The 17584-nt window shown below is 37.2% G+C and overlaps 1 protein-coding gene across 2 annotated transcripts in view; it reads right to left on the bottom strand.

Annotated features, from left to right (window-relative positions):
• Positions 1-17584, bottom strand: part of LOC145662139 (uncharacterized) — a 42364-nt gene that overhangs the window by 14412 nt on the left and 10368 nt on the right. For both annotated transcript variants that reach the window (XM_081727473.1, XM_081727472.1), the window contains exon 2: positions 5475-5721. In XM_081727473.1, the coding sequence (XP_081583599.1) occupies positions 5475-5721 (247 nt within the window). The remainder of the gene's footprint in view (positions 1-5474; positions 5722-17584) is intronic.

The following is a 17584-nucleotide window of genomic DNA, read 5'->3' as shown; positions in this document are numbered from 1 at the left end:
CCTGAGAAAATTCGAGTCGAGACACAGCTCTTCTAATAGAAAAAATATACATTTTTCGAGTCGAGACATCACTTTTACAGCACATTTTCGAGACGAGACAGCCTCAAATCTTGTCTTGTGCGCATCCCTAGTGGGTAAAATGGAAGAGAAAAAAATGGCTATAGTTCATCTACGGCATTACAGCTGAAAATATCTAGGGAGGATAAATACGGTACTTGAATACCGTGGAAATAATAATGACTGAATGTTGTACCTATCATGATGAATAGCAGGTGTTCTAGTGTGCTACTGTCACTCTCAAAATGTTTGGTTCAGGTCTCCGGGTTGTGGCGTGGAATCATAAGGAACAGATACACATCGACATTGAAGTTGTGGACGTATTGTATGTACAATTAGAGAGAGAGAGAGAGATTCAGGAACTATCTTAAGCTGTTGAAATTTCAAATTTGATTGCCTTCGTAATATATATAGGGTGTTTCAAAAATGTGTCATAAAAATTGGGGAACAGATTTTTCACATCAAAATAGGGGGGAAAAAGCCCATATGGACCTGTGCTCAAAAGTGGATAGTTTCGGAGTTATAGGGTGCCGAAAATGTAAAACAAGTGAACTTCAAAATTCACAGCTTCACAACTATGGGAATTATCGTAGCCGGGTCAAGATATCACTGAGGAACTGGTATGTGAACTATCCAAATATCCATGTTTAAGAATGCTCCAACACTTGCACACCAATTTTTATAGTAGTAGATGGAGAGTGAAGTATTCAAGTATTCCCAGACAGCCTACCTAAAAATGATTGTTCAAATACCGGAGGATATGAAAGATGGATATTTGGACAGTTCACATACTTGTTCCTGAGTGATGTCTTGACCCGACTACGATCGGTCCTATAGTAGTGGAACTATGGACTTTTAAAGTTCATTTTTTCATGTTTTCGGCACCCTATAACTACAAAAGTATGCAATTCAGAGAACAAGTCTATATAAACTTTTATCTTATTTTGATGTAAGGAATCCATTTCTAAAATATTTTGGCAAATTTTTGTAACACCTTGTAAAAATGTTTATCCTCGCTGTAAAATAAAATGTATTTAACGACAAAATAAACTTCAACGAGATCAAATTCGCTAACACCGAGAATAAATTTCACATAGTACCGTGTAAATGTTAGCAAATTCTTTTTTTTTTTTTTTTTTTTTAATCTTAGAAAAAATATTGCCTAAACGGAAGTCCTATTCAAGGTCTCAGATGACAGGTATGAAAAAGTAAAAGAGAAATGAAGACTGTACTGTCTTGAGTATGCGTATAAGACTAAAAGTTGCTATTTAATACCAACTCAAAATATATTATATTTTAATGAACATAAGACGCAAAATGAAGATGAATTCGTAAGTAAATATTTGAAGCATTCGTCACTAGATCGTCTATAGAAGGTAAATTTATTTAGTAAAATCTTAACGGCTATGATGTCACATCAAATTCTTCCATATTTGTTAGCCCAGCTAACATCAAGAGCCATGTTAGGTAACATTTTCGTTGTTGAACACTAACTAACTAAACATGCCTGCTGGTCTTTTGTTACTTAACTGTAAAATGCGTATTTCATAGTGTAAATAATTTGTAAGCTCAACCTTTCTTTTTTCTTCTGTGTGCAAAAGCACACTTTGAGCTCATGTAATTGTTAGTCAATTAATATGCACTGTGCGTAATCGGGAGTTGATTCCACATCAGACAGCCATAATACATAATGCAAGATTTGCAGAAGAAATTTCATGATTTTATGAATAGATAAATTCAAAGATGTACTTGAAATGATATATATGTTTTTCCTTACAAAAGGTAACAAGTAGCAGTGTCTCGTGCACACCAGTAAATAAGTTGGATTTGTATGGAGTGATATTTTCTCAATTACTATTGAAACCGGAAGTGGTAGTACATTTCAACCTCTTCCGGTTTTAGTACAGACATTAAAGTGGAAATAGAAAATGAAAGGAAATACTTCAATTTAACAGTCTTACACTTATGTACTTTAGGCTAAGGGAATGTTGATGGAAGAATTGATGGAATGAGAATGAAGGAGGAAAGTGGAGTAACCTGAGACAACCGACGGACACTATGTTTTCCACTACAAACTAACTTGGCCGGAGATCGAACCAGGGACCCCACGGACCAGAGGTAGCAGCTCTTTAATTGGAGAAAATACCCCATCAGGATTCTGCCGCCTATAGTCGGACAATTTGTCCATGCCGACCAGATGCCGCGGTCGGATTGCCGGCGCCGGACGCCGGCATCTTTCAGCGCGATTTTCGACCGCGACGAATAGTTGCCTTGGCGAGCGGTCGGCAAACAGCCGGAAATTAGCATTAAATGCGCCGGCACCGCCGTCGGAAAGTTGTCTTGCCGAGCAGTCGGCAAACAACCGTAGAGGCGCAGTAAATGCGCCGGCGCCGCCGTCGAAAAGAGGTCGGCATAAGGAGTCGGCAGAGGGTCGGAAAGAGGCCTTTCCGATTGTTTTGCCGGCTCGGACGGTCGGCAACAGTCGGCAAAGAGTCGGCAAAGGGAATTTTACTTGACGATTTTCGACCGCTTGCCGCCTCGGCAAAAGGTCGGCAACTTTGAACAAGTAGATCGTCGTGCCGCCGCGGACGGGTGCCGGCTGCCTCCGGCGGCCCGCCACCGTCGACGGCGGCAATCCCTCTTTCCGACCGCGACGTCCTGATGGGGTACATTTTCGCTTTGTATTATCGGTGTATTCTATGGTGATCAAAGTCAAAACCGGAAGTGTTTAATTTCTGTCCCTTCCGGTTTAACTAGAGGATTATGAGTAAGATTGTATCTACTCTTAGAAGGCTAAATCGGTTTTAAAAACCCGCTTGTTGCTATGTCTTATCGTTCTCCCTGCGTAGGTCAATATTAAAACCGGAAGTTATAGCTGTTTCTACTATTTCCGGCTTTAGTAGAGAGTTAGTAAATAGAGAGAAAATATAGTCATGGTACGCTTAATCGATTACAAGAAACAGCTTCCCACTATCCACTATTGCTTTTGCCATATAGTGATTAACATGAAACTCGGAGATGGTTTACTTCTGTTTATATATGGGAAATTGCGTAACTTGAACTATTTAAAAGAGACCTCGCTGAGTATTAGAGTTGGTAATAACATGGCGGCCATTTTGATATCACCACGCAAAGGGTACTACAGTACATTATTTTATTCTGATGAGATTTGTGCTCGTGATTAGCTGTGCCATCTTTCTTTCGCAGTACAGTGGAGTCTCGTTAATTCGAACTTGGATATTTCGAAATATTGGATAATTCGAACAGAAGCCCATTCCCCTTGAAAACTGTATTGAAAACAATAGTAAAAAATCGTGGATAAATCGAACTTTTGAACCTAAGGTTTGAATAATTCGAAGTAAATACAGTTGAAAATTTTTATTGTTGGACAGATGTAAACAGAGAAATACAGTTTTAACGTGTTTTCAGCTATCTAGATGCAGCCATAGGGAAGAGTAATACAAAAGATAAATAGAAAATCTATGTAATGATACAGATGAAGGTGAGTTGGGGAAGAAGTAAAGATAGAGAACGTGTGCCAATCTCCTCTTGTTTCAGAATTGGTTGAAAATTTAAGATGAATTATTAATAAAGTCAACCAAATGTTATTAATATCGTATTCCACGCAATACATGAAATTCAAGATTTATGGATCGTACAAAAACAATCAAATTTAAGCAAATGAGGTTTACGACTTCTTAAAAGTGAGAACAAAATATTCAAATTGTTACTGGTGTTTAATTGTTTGGGCTATTCAATGTATGTTGTAGTGTTGTACGTAAATATATTTTCCATTGTACATGTAGTTTGAATTATGTGGAGTCAATGTCGTTTCTTAGTTTGCGGTATTCAATCACGCAAATAATAAGCTGCTTTAAAGGTATAGTCTACACCATATGAATATGTTTTTGATGCACAGTACTTTGGTTTGTTTGTTGTTATGTATGTGAAAATGAATATTGTTGGATAATTCGAATTTTGGATAATTCGAAGTTTTTTCGTGTCCCCTTGGACTTCGAATTAAAAAGATTCCACTGTATATGAGTCTGTAAGAGGAAATTTTCTTCTTTTTCCTTCAAAATGAATATAGTTTCACTAATTTCTTCTTTAAATTTCTTTAAATGTTTCTTCCTTTAATTGCTTGTTATTCCACGTTAATCAGTAGGTCCACGTCTCATATAGCCTCGCTGCTAAACGGGACGTTAAACTCAACTCAACAACTTTTAAAGATACAAGGGATACTTCCCAACTGTAAAACTGATTTTAAAATTCTAACAAGTGGATTTTGTTCATCTGACAAAGATATGACTATAAGCAACAATATAGGTGCTAATAGATATAAATAACAGGGTTAAATGTGCAATAGACTTTTGCGGGCTGTGAATTCAGATAATGGTAATTTATTTTAGCTAAACCCAAATATCTTAAAATAGATTAAGGAATCGATAAGAATCCCTGGTGATATATTAATAAATCTTGTGTTAGTACAAAATTGGTTTCAAATAGCACTGCCTTGGCAAGAAATACTTAAATGTTGGTGACAGTTTTATGGCGTTAGATGCAGCCAATAGTCAGTGCTAACAGATTATTATTATTATTGTTATTATTATTATTATTATTATTATTATTATTATTATTATTATTATTATTATTATTATTATTATTATTATTATTATTATTATTATACAGATTAGAGATGATTTCCTACTCAGGTATAACTTTTAAAACATTATAAGCTGAGCCAACAAGCGTTCTATTGTGCTTTGTAATAATATAGTTTCACTTTTCTTTTATGAAATCAAATACATATAGCTATTATATGTAAAGATTTTAATATTTGCCTCTATTGTTTGGAACATTTTATCCAATGAGTGCCACATATTAAAGATTTATAACTCATTGTATGTATAATGTATAATGTGACACAATGTATTATTTCACTACATGCAGCATATAAGAAGAAAACACACTGATCATACATTTGTAAGAAAATGATTGAAATAAACTTTAAAAAATTCAAATCTGGAAGAAATGAAGGAAATAGATTTGTAAATATTTGCCTTAATTTGTGTTTCTACTGAACTTTCTTATCACCCCAACACATCTTTCCTACTTCTGAGGAGAAGATGTTTCAATCCTTATCACATTGAGTATGGATTGAAACCAAAATTGATGCATGTTAATAAGTTCGGTATTGCGAGAATTCGAAGCGCGATCTCCCGCTTTAAAATTCAATACTGTAACCATTTTCCTACACTAATCACTGTTTTGAGCGTGCAGAAAAACTGTTAGCTAGATAAACTCCAGTTAGCTAGTACCATAACACAGAGAAGTAGATTAGTGAACATGTCTCCAAAAAGTTTCTGCATATTTCATTCTTGAAACACACTACAGATGTTTGTAGACTACCAACTTACCTCCATGATAATTGTAAGGATATCCCTGGTAACCTTGATATCCATAATAACCCTGATATCTATTATAGCCAGGATAGTACCCGTCATACCCGTATCCAGGATAGCCATGACCATAACCATAACCATGACCATAACCTCTGTTATAATAGGGGTTAGCGTATCCGAGCCCATTCACAGCAGCCGTCTGCAACGACTCACCCTTCTGTGCGTACACAGCGCTGACGGCCACCAGAAGAACAATAAATAGCTGAAATAACAAGAAACACGTATCATTAGTGTAAGTCTTATAAATATTGTGAGTGAACATTTTACTCATACGTGTCCGACCTTTTTAGTAGTGATCGTTTTACTATTTCAAACAAATTTACTAATTTTAGATCTCAAAGCTTCCTATTCATTAGTATGACAAATCTTATAGAATGAGTCTTTCTCTCCGTTTGTTTGCCTGTAGACATGACAAATATTATAGGACGACAATGTCCGTCCTTTCCTCCGTCTATTTGTTTGTTACTTGACAAATCCTATAGAACGACTATGTCTGTCCTTCGCCCCGTCTGTTTGTCGACATGACAAATATTATAGGACGACTATGTCCGTCTTTCCCTCCGTCTATTTGTCTGTCGACATGATAAATCTTATAGAACGACTATGTCCGTCTTTTCCTCCGTTTGTTTGTCTGTCGACAGGTATCAGAGTAAAAATGGCAAGAGATGTCAAGAAACGGTTATTAGGAATGTATTCAGCATCCCAAGAATAGATTCCATCTCTTCTGTTAAAGCTATATTAAAACTGGTCGTGGTAAAAACTAACCATTTTCGGTTTCAACGGGGATGAGTATAAATCAATAATGGCCAAAGATGGCCATAGAGCAATGACCAGTTTTCCGGTACGGATTCCGGATCATAAAAATAGACTCATTTCCGACTTAATATTCCTCTCTTGCAACCAAGAGCGGCAGAAATCTACTACCATTTCCGGTCTAACAATTGATTTCTATAGAACATAAATAGTATGCGAAAGTGAGAATTGCTTTCTTGATACGAATTCCGCATCCAAGGTATAATTTAAATCTCGATCATTATTCCTCTATTGAAACTTGGAAATAGTAAAAACAAGTTCAACTTCTGGTTTATGTATGAATTCCTACATAGTCACATATTTATAAGAGATAGTGAGATTTTGTTTTAGATATTTAATAGGTTCAGTGTCAGAACGACTAGCTCTGTTACTGATCTTATTATGTTATTACAACTAGAAACTATAGGTTGAGATCAGCAATATATCTATTTGTATCCACAGTCGCATCCACAGCTAATTAAATAATACCTCTAGAATTTATTTCATCTATGACAATCACGATTTCAAAATAGTTCCCACTAAAATAGTTGTAAATACTTTTTTTTTTTATAATTTCGTCAATCCTGTGTTATATTATCAATAAAATTCAGTAGTATCTGTTCTTATACCCTAAATAAAAAGCAACAAAATTCATGCAAACAGAAATAAAAAAATAATAATGGAAAATATACCTACTTTCTTAAGAACTCTCAAATTTAAATTTCTGGCAAGAAAATAAAAATTCCGATATCATATCTGATAATACCATACGTCTATCAATTAATTTTGGATTGGGTATAGCCCGCTCCCCCCAGTGATTTTTAACGAATCATAGTGATTCTAACGATTCATATTAGTTCATAAAGAATCGGAATTGCATGTTATAAAGATTTAAGATGTAAATCTTGTTTTGAGGATGCTTCAGTATAAGTAGTAGTAGTAGTAGTAGTAGCTGTAGTAGTAGTGGTAGTTAGTAGCAATAGTGATAGTATTAGTAGTAGTAGTAGGAACGGGTTAGAAGCCCCGCAAGGGTTGGTTGGGTTCTGTTCTCGATATTAGTAGTAGTAGTAGTAGTAGTAGTGACGACTCTTTCAATTCCAGTGACAAAAAACTGGGGGGAGCGGGCTATACACAAGCCAATTATTTTTCTTTGGGTTTCTTAACGCATAAGACATAAGTGTCTTTACTCAGAGCGAAAAAGGTAAAATGGAGGTGCCTAAATAAACTGTAGAAAGAAGAATAGGCCATCTCATACAAGCTGCCATAAAATCAGATTAACATGTCATATTTATTGTCGGGCTTAATGGAGTTTTTAGAAACTAATTAATTTTGTTCTAGGGATTGTTCCGAAATGGTTAAAACACACTTTATTAGAAAATGTAAGTAATTAATAGTGTTTAGGAAAAACAAAATTTTCTCTTTCTATAGATCTCATCTCACATGTATGAAGTATATCCGCAGAAGTTATAATGATGTGGATATTTGAATCTGCGCAAGCTTCTAAATATAGACCCACTTCTTTCAGTTTGCACTATTCAACTCACATAATTTGGAAGTCAATCATAGTTTCAAAATGTGAATCGAAATTCACCTACACATTTTATTTTTAAAAAACTTAGAATAAAGAAGCTCACTTGCATTGTAGCTTTATGGCGGCCAGACCGCCCTCTAGGTTTTCTTTAGCTCCTCTATCTCTACAGGAAAATATTTTCTTTTTCAATTTTTTTTGCTACGAAAGGAATTAATTACTAATAGATTGAACATGTTTCTTCTTCAGGTGTATTCAGATGTCCCATACTTTCTAAAAGTTAAATTTTGTAAAAATATACAGTAATATTAATATTTATTTAAATTTAATTTAATTTGAATCATATCAAATTTATATGCAACATTTTTCAATAAAATTGAGCGATGAGAAATCATTCCATAGGAGTTAACACTCCATCGACGATTTAAATTATACTGAAATACTTTCAAGCACATCCTCGAGTTTTGTTTGGAGACCTTCGTAGTAGTTCTTCCGCCAGGTGGCAGAATGCCAATGGCTGCGTGAGATGCAGATAAAGCAGTTTTGTCCTACAATTTCACGTTAGTCGGTCTATTGTGAGTGTTCAATGTGAGTTTTGTACTAAATTTTGTAAATAACCATCATCAAGGAAATCCATGCTCAAATAATATCAAGAACTCAAGACATCAGGATGCATTTACAAGAGAAAATCGTTTGGTAGGCCTTCCACGTCTATACGACAATTTATACGGTAGAGCCGCCTATCTCAGGTGTTCCCTCGGAAACTATGTGAACTATATTTCGGCCCCACTCCCCGCCGCCCTATGACCAGTGATGCTAGGTCCTCAAGATAAAATTTCCCTCAGGAATGCTCAAAAATTCCCTTTTTAGGATAAAATTTCCCTCATTTTAGTTCACCATAATATATATAATATTTCAAAGAGAGCATTATTGCGTATCTATGGATTCTTATACTGTGCTTATATCTCCAAAACATACTTTTGTACTTTTGATCTGTTATTACTTCAATGTTATCTTCTATAATGACATCCCCAAGCCAGACCGCCGAAGGCTTGTGGGAAAATAAAGTGTGTGGGATTCTGGAAATAATGCCACCGTCTTTCGTCATACTGCCGCAGTGCTTAGTAACATAACATTTGTCGAAAGGCCAAATTTCCTTACATTTTATCTCATATTCGTAAAATCTCCCTTTTTCTCTCCATAAAAATTTCTGAGTCGAGTCGAGTCGAGATTTAAGCCTGTCTCGACTCGTCTCGAGAAAATGTTGTCTCGACTCGTGTCTCGACTCGAAAATATGTTTCTGTCTCGACTCGTGTCTCGACTCGACAGTCTCTGTCTCGACTCGACAGTCTCTGTCTCGACTCGACTCGAAATCGAGTCGAGACGTCTCGAAATTCGAGTCGAGACACAATGTACGAGTTAAAATATACGTACACATCAGCCAGACCATCATGACTACCTACCTAATTGTCAGTATGTCGACTTTTGGCATGGATAAAAACGGCGACACGTCTTGGCATACACGCAATGATCCTTGATAGGTCGCTGGAGAGAGCTGGCACACATGTGCTCACTCAGGTCACCTAATTCCCGTAAATTCCGGGAAGGAGGGCGATGTGTTCTGACGTGACGTTCAATCATATCCCACAAGGGACATCACTCAAATGTCCGGCTCCAATTTCAGTGAAACTTTTTTTTGCTGATAGAAGGCATGTATGCATCATTACTTGTGATGACAAATTTTTGCCATGGTGCATGTTTTCTATTTTTTTTAATAACTTTTAAGAATTGTGGTGTGGTTATTAGAGATTACTACAGAAGTCCCTTACTACCCTTTGTAAACGGAGCGTTAATGAAGAAAAGTGAAGAAAAACCATGTGGATACATATAAGTCCTGGGGGGAAGTTGTATGGTAGATATGACCTTGATGGCAGCCATCTTGAAATCCGCCAATTTGAATTAAGGTCAAGTTTTCAAAATGGGAATAGGGTAATATGATACATAATTTCGGGCTAGAATTTAATTAGAAAAATAATGGTGAGGTTAGTTTTAAGATAACCATTTGGGGGAAAGTTACAGACATATTAATTGTTTTTATTTACTGTGTGCGTAAGTCCTTCTTACTTTCGTCTCAAGACCTGTAAATCGATCGCAACGGCAGAGCCCGGTTTCGCACTAGTGTTTAGAAATCTTTAAACTCACTTGAGGCAATATTTGGGTATTTTGCCTTTAATTAAATTTGAACCCACTTCATGATCTTGTGTAAAGTATCACTAAAAGAGAATTTCTGTTTTTATGGAGAACGTAAGCATGGCAATTATAAAAGGTGAGTAAGGTGCGTATGTATTTATAAGAAAGTTTATTTTACGAGTCTTTTGTGGTTCCGCCAACCTATTCTTTAGTTGTTGTTTTTTTTAAAATACTCATATCTCATAAATAAAAGAGCTATTATAAAATCTCTTACCACTATTCTTTAATACTTATAAAATTTTATTTATTGTAAAAGCACTGGCGAGATATTTCTTATCGCCCACTAAAATTATGGTGGAGCTCCTTCGTGGCTAACGGTTAGCATACTTGCCTTTGGCATGGGAAACCTGGGCTTGATTCCCGGTGGGAGTTCATGTGGTTCGGATTCCACGTTAATCAGTAGGTCCACGTCTCACATAGCCTCGCTGCTGAACGGGACGTTAAACTCAGAATCAATTCAACTCAAAATTATGGTTTTGACTTGATTATGATGTCATTAGTTTAAACGCCCAACTGCCCAGTAATTATAAACATTGACTACATTATAAAATTGTAATTTGTGACGACTAAAATATCAGAAATTAAAGATTCTTTGGGTTTTGGAACATTTTGAAAAACGTGAAAAACTGGTACTGCACCGATACAACACACCTTTTGGATTTGTCATAACATGTCTTACACAGCTTTGGTTCGATTCTCAACACGGACTGCAAGTACCCGTTAAATTGTGCATCCGAAAGGCACTCTTTGTTAAACCTCGCTTATCACCGCTCATCTTAATAATATATATAACTTCACCGCGAAGCAAATGTTGCATTTCTCTCTTTCATCCTAACACAAAACAAAACTAACCACAGCTGTGACACGAAGGAGCTATTTCGAAAAGAAACAAGCTGTGCTTCATAGAGATGTGTACCAAATGATAGAAGTATAAAGTATTGTTTTATTTCCTGTTTATTGATATCAGTTGGTGTTCTTAATGAGTTTACTCATTAGTTTAGAAAGAGTATATATGGAATTTGGACATATGTTGTACGTATTCTCCTGAGAAATTGATGAGACCAGAAAAGTTATAAGGACAGATGGAATAGGTTTAAGCGCGTCTACGTGAGTTTATCAAATATTTATTCTCCATAATGGTACCACGCGGAAAACTTGGTATAGGCCTACTTTTATCTTTGCCTCCCTCTGTTAGCTGTTTCGTATCTTATATATCGGATGGTTTTGATATTTCTTCTGATCATTAAAAAAACAATGGTACCTGTGTGCGTGCAGAAATGCAAAAGCACAAGGTAACTTCGTATTTGTTTTGGAAACAACAAACCCATTTCACGTGTGCCGGAGAAATTGAGCACAGCGAGATCGGGTGTTTACTCACGGTCAGTTCGCAGCAGGAGTCCATGGTAAAAGATTTGGCTATCTCGAAAACACTCGCAAAACCTTACAAATACAAAAGACTGCGCTTCAAAGAAAGTTTAGACACAGATGTTTCAATTTTCTTTTAGAATCTTTCTTCAGCAAAAGAGTCGGTTCATTGTATTCGAAAAAGGGAAGGAAGAAAGGGTGAATTTATATTTTATGTGGGGGGTAATGTTGTAAGTAGTATAAACAATACATACCGCTTCCGACTCTGTACTGAAGCACTTCCTTTAGCGGTATATCACTAGATCTATCCTGACCCTTATCCCACCTCAAGTTGTAAAGTAGAAAGGGACAGAAGTATTCAACATGACTGCGCACTTGAGTTTCAGTTCACAATACGAAAACCAGTGAGCAAGTAAACAGTCTTTTGTAGGATCGTGTTTTACTTCTTGAATTTATTTTTGAACATTTCTGTGAATTCAACAACAGAACGCAGTAGAAATACGGACTAGTTTTTACTCCAACCATTACTTTCGCTCCAACCCAGGGATGCTACATTTATGATTTCGTACTAGATTTAGTGATTTTACTATTGAACTAGTGATCTAGTACGTACTTTGGGTAAATAGGCACATTCTAGTGATTTTTTTGCATTTTTTTTTCAGATGGAGACAAATGAGAAGGAAATGGTTCTTAAAATAAAAGGAAGAAGTATATTGCAGTTCAAAACAAATGTAGAAACCTTAAATTATTTTTTCTTTTCCCTCTGACTGAATGAAACCATTGCTGTGTAACGACCTTAGGTAAACAACGGCTATCTTTGGTCCGCTACCTCCTTTTGTTAGCCGACATGAGATGGGTTACTTTTTTTTCTGGAAGAAAGTGAAGAAATAATTATCCAGTACATTTACGTTTTGTCAGGCACACAGGCGCAGTCTGTACTTGTTTCCTAACGAATTTTAGCAACATAACATAAATGAAACATATGTACCAGAAAATAGAGGCAGTACAAACGGAAATTTTCATCTGTGACACATTTGATGAGAAATATAGTTAGATGTCACGTGCAAGCACTCTAAACATGTCCTATCCTGTAATTCTAGTCGTATGTTTATGTAGGTGAGACTGAGAAATCAAGAAACAATAATAACTGGTTTTCTTCCAGGGGAAAAATCTGAATGTGAAGGGGTGTTACACTGGGACTTTAATTGCGTCCTTTGTACAAGATTAACAAGTAATAGCAATTTTTAAATTTATTTTAGTTCTTGGGGAGAGGAAGATGGAAGCGAACCCTCGTAAGGACCTCTGCAAGGAAACATGAATACTATCCGCCACTGTTTGTTACATTACACAAAATAGTTATATATATATATATTGAGTTTTAGTCAGGGTTTTCATTCTGCAGGAGAGGAGGGGATAGTAATACCTGACGAACATTTTCTATTCTCAGAGTGTTGCAATGATAGCATTTCCTCCATTATAACTTGGCCAAGCTAGTTGCATTATATGTAAGGATTAAGTTAGCCTAAAAAGCTTAAATTTCTATGGCTGTTTTACTCTGTACCCATGTTTCTCATTTTCGGTCTACGGGACTCTGTGTCCGGAAATTTTCGATGGCTTCCAAGTCGGAAAATAAGTGTATCAAAGGCATATATATTATATCTATGGTTATATGAGGCATGGATCTACAGTCTAAAGTGGGATACCGGTAACAACTTCATGAGCTTCCACCGTAAATCGAACCAGAGTCTCCCGCGATCAAGGCGTATGTGTTAACCATACAGCCACGAGGAAATTCACATAAGCACACACACATATATATATTGTTGAGTTGATTTTGACTTTACCGTCTCTTTCAGCAGCGAGGATATATGAAATGTAGACCTACTGATTAACGTGGAATCCGAACTACATGAGCTCGCGCCGGGAATTGAACCCGAGTCTTCCACGGCAAAGACGCGTACACTAGCCGCGGAGTTCACACACACACACAGAATCAGAGTCCTCACACACCAAGGGTGAGAGCTGTGCCACTGAGTCACAGCGGCCACGGGGCTAGGTCGAGTCCACTTTACGTTCATAGTTTCTTAGTACATAAATGTTACGATTATAAAATAGATTTTCCTTAAGGAGCTGCATAAAAACAAAAGCTTTCGAAATGCATTAAACAATTAGCTCGATTTGAGTGTGAACTTAAAGTTATATCAGAGTGTAAATACGGATACGCACCAAAGCTCGAAAACTTAATACACTATTTCTCCTATATAGTCTGCATGTATCAAGCAATCGTTCAGCTTTCATTTGAGAGGATGGAAATCGAAGGCCCCTGAACAACTATGTTACTAATGTGCGGAATGTATTTATCTTACAGTGAACTGCTTTGATGCCAAGTGGCCTAACTCCAAAACTGAAATTTTCCAGGAGTGAAAGTTGAAGTTCAATATCTCATGAACAATCCATATTTCTTTTATGTTGGGAACCAAAACCATAACTACTGTATGTAGTTCATTGTTTTATAACTTAGTGTTTACAAAAATCCTTTTAAAAAATACCTATTCATAGAAGTGAATGGTACTTATCTGTACTAGTTCTTGGCATCCAAGCAGTCCATTTATTGTAATACTAGCTTAATATACCCATTCTTCGCATGGGGGCTGTATTTGGAAGTCAACACCTGTGGAAGTATCACCATTCATTTCAGTGACCGCGAAAACTATGGATTTGACACTAGTATCAATCAATATGGGCTATTTATACATGTCTCGGTATTCCTCACCCGCTGACACCCGGCCCGCATACAGTAGTAGCTGAATTTGCAAGTCATCGCTGATGGAAGTGTCACCATTGATCTCAGCGACCGTGAAAACTATGGATTTGAAACTAATGTCCATCAATTTGGATTACTTTTACTACATGTCTCGCTAAACGCCCCCCTGATACCCCCTGGTTCCAATTTTGACAAAAACGCTTCGCCTTAGACTGGGACCTGGACCAAGGTATCCGTGACCAAAATTTGGTAACTCTCGGTCAACTTGTCTGGTCCCCAGGTCGGTCCCAGTAAACGTCCCCCCCGAGACCCCCTGGCTCGAAATTAAAAAAAAACGCTTTGTCTTGACCTGGGGCCTGGACTAAGGTACCCGTGACCAAATTTTGGGAACTCTCGGTCCACTCGTCTGGTCCCCAGGTCGCACACAGACAGACAGACAAACACACAAACAAACTCTTTATTTTATTTATATTAGATAAGATATACTATGTAAAATAGTCTCGTATCATAATATGTGATTTACAACAAATGTTACATTATATACTATCCGTAGCTCGTGATATGCTGCAACATATTAAAGCCTCAGAATAGTTGGGCAAGCGAATAATCCAGAAGTTACGTAACCCCATTGCGTTCATGAGAACGAAAACACAATAATTATAACTATGCTAAATTACTATAGACTACCAACTGCTCATTCAGAGAATTTATGAAGTTCACTTTATCGCAATAGTTTTATAAAAACTAGATTTAGACTACGGATAATAGTTTTATACAAACTAGATAATCAATTATTATTATTATTATCATTATATTTGCAGTACAACCAAATACAACGACATTAACTATTAGTTCTAATTAACTGAATTGAGCTGAAAATTAAATCTTAAAAGATTAACTATTAATTTTATGCGTTCTGTACCTTTCTGAAGGAATAAAAGCTGGAATTGGTTTCAAGGCTGTTTCTGAGTGAATACTTTATTCAAAATAACATTAAAAATTATAGAAAGATTTTCGAGACATTCGAGTCGAGTCGAGATTTTTAAGAGCCGTCTCGACTCGACTCGTGTCTCGACTCGGAAATTCGAGTCGAGAAATACGTTTGTCTCGACTCGTCTCGAATTTTACAAAGTGTCTCGACTCGAATCTCAACTCGAATTCGAGTCGAGTCGAGTCGAGATTCGAGACATGTCTCGACTCGAGCGCATCCCTAATGGCTGCGTGAGATGCAGATAAAGCAGTTTTGTCCTACAATTTCACGTTAGTCAGTCTATTGTGAGTGTTCAATGTGAGTTTTGTACTAAATTTTGTAAATAACCATCATCAAGGAAATCCATGCTCAAATAATATCAAGAACTCAAGACATCAGGATGCATTTACAAGAGAAAATCGTTTGGTAGGCCTTCCACGTCTATACGACAATTTATACGGTAGAGCCGCCTATCTCAGGTGTTCCCTCGGAAACTATGTGAACTATATTTCGGCCCCACTCCCCGCCGCCCTATGACCAGTGATGCTAGGTCCTCAAGATAAAATTTCCCTCAGGAATGCTCAAAAATTCCCTTTTTAGGATAAAATTTCCCTCATTTTAGTTCACCATAATATATATAATATTTCAAAGAGAGCATTATTGCGTATCTATGGATTCTTATACTGTGCTTATATCTCCAAAACATACTTTTGTACTTTTGATCTGTTATTACTTCAATGTTATCTTCTATAATGACATCCCCAAGCCAGACCGCCGAAGGCTTGTGGGAAAATAAAGTGTGTGGGATTCTGGAAATAATGCCACCGTCTTTCGTCACACTGCCGCAGTGCTTAGTAACATAACATTTGTTGAAAGGCCAAATTTCCCTACATTTTATCTCATATTCGTAAAATCTCCCTTTTTCTCTCCATAAAAATTTCTTTGCTAAATCTCCCTAGGCCGCCGGAAATTTCCCTCAATCTAACATCACTGCCTATGACTGAGGAAACTCCCCCTTTGTTTATGGAAAAGAAATTAATGACCTCAACCGTGTTGCCAATTTGTCATTCAGTCGTTTGGTCTTGGCGAGTGAAGATCGTAGGCTACTTAGAAATGGCTAACAAGACAGAGAACAGCGAAGTCCGTGAAATAATTCATTGTGGCAACGCTTCTGCATCCAACAAATGAAAGATCTCGGCCGCAGCAACTTGTCCCTCTTCTTTCGAGGGAAGTACAGGAACACACAAATTGACAGTAGCGCCAGAAGGGGCACAGTTAAAATAGAAAGGATCTACCTATAAAGTTACACGACACTATATTGTAATTTATACGAAAGAAACTTGATTTTATGTAGCACTCCTGGAAAGAAAAAGGAGACAAACAAAGGTTGAGATGTCAATTTCCGTTTTAAAAGTGGCTGATGTTATGCCAGTCAAGAACGGTTACTTCCTCACATTGCAGAGAATGAATACACAAGATCATATGCCACAAAACGATGTTTCAAATAACTTCGTTGACATTACTAGTAAATATATTTCTGAACAGAAAGTGAAACGTCTCTAAAATATCACCAAAGTATACGTTTGTATCACTTCGGATCCAAATATAATCAAAATAAAAAATTTGGTTCAAATAGGCTTATACGTACATTTACACTATCTACCAAAAAGTCACCGGTCAGTCTGCTAGGACATCGCCGTATGGAACCCAGAGCAATCTGCACGACACTAGTCATTTGTTTCGGTGCAGAAGGCATTATTAGTGATCGTGCGTCAGGCGAGGAGTCAGTTTGACTGAAAATGGCACACAGACAAGAACTTAGTGAGGTCGATAAGGGAGTCATCATCGGCTGTCGTATTCCTGGTTTGTCGAATCGTACCATCAGTGCTCAAGATCAACGGTGGGTGATGTAATCCTGAAACGGAAACGTCACGGTGTCACTAGAGTTCCTAAGCGGCCCGGACGACCCAAGAAATTGACGGAGAGGGACCAGAGAATGCTGAAACGAGTGGTATCCATCAATTGCCATCAAACTGCATCTGCCATCCAGCAAGAGTTCCACATTGTATCGGGCACTTCAGTGTCACTGAACAGTGTCAGAGGGGCCACGGTGGCTCAGTGGTAAAGCGTTCACCTCTGGTGATCGTGTTCCGGGTTCAAACCCTGCTCCCACCAAGTGAGCTTTCTGGTGGACAAACACCGTGTGCGTGGGTTTCCTCGGGGTTCACCCGTGTCCTCACACTTTCTTCATTCCACCATTTCATTCATTTCTCATTATCACCGTCTCCTTTAGCCTAGCGACATAACCGTGGGACGTAAAACTCAAAGATTTCATTTCATTTTTGAACACTATCAGAACAGAACTGTATGCACTTGGTTTCCATGGTAGAGCAGCT

The sequence above is a fragment of the Thermobia domestica genome, chromosome 10 (genome assembly GCF_964235325.1).
Source record: "Thermobia domestica chromosome 10, izTheDome1.hap1.1, whole genome shotgun sequence".
NCBI lineage: Eukaryota > Metazoa > Arthropoda > Insecta > Zygentoma > Lepismatidae > Thermobia > Thermobia domestica.
This window is presented reverse-complemented; position numbering and strand designations above follow the sequence as displayed.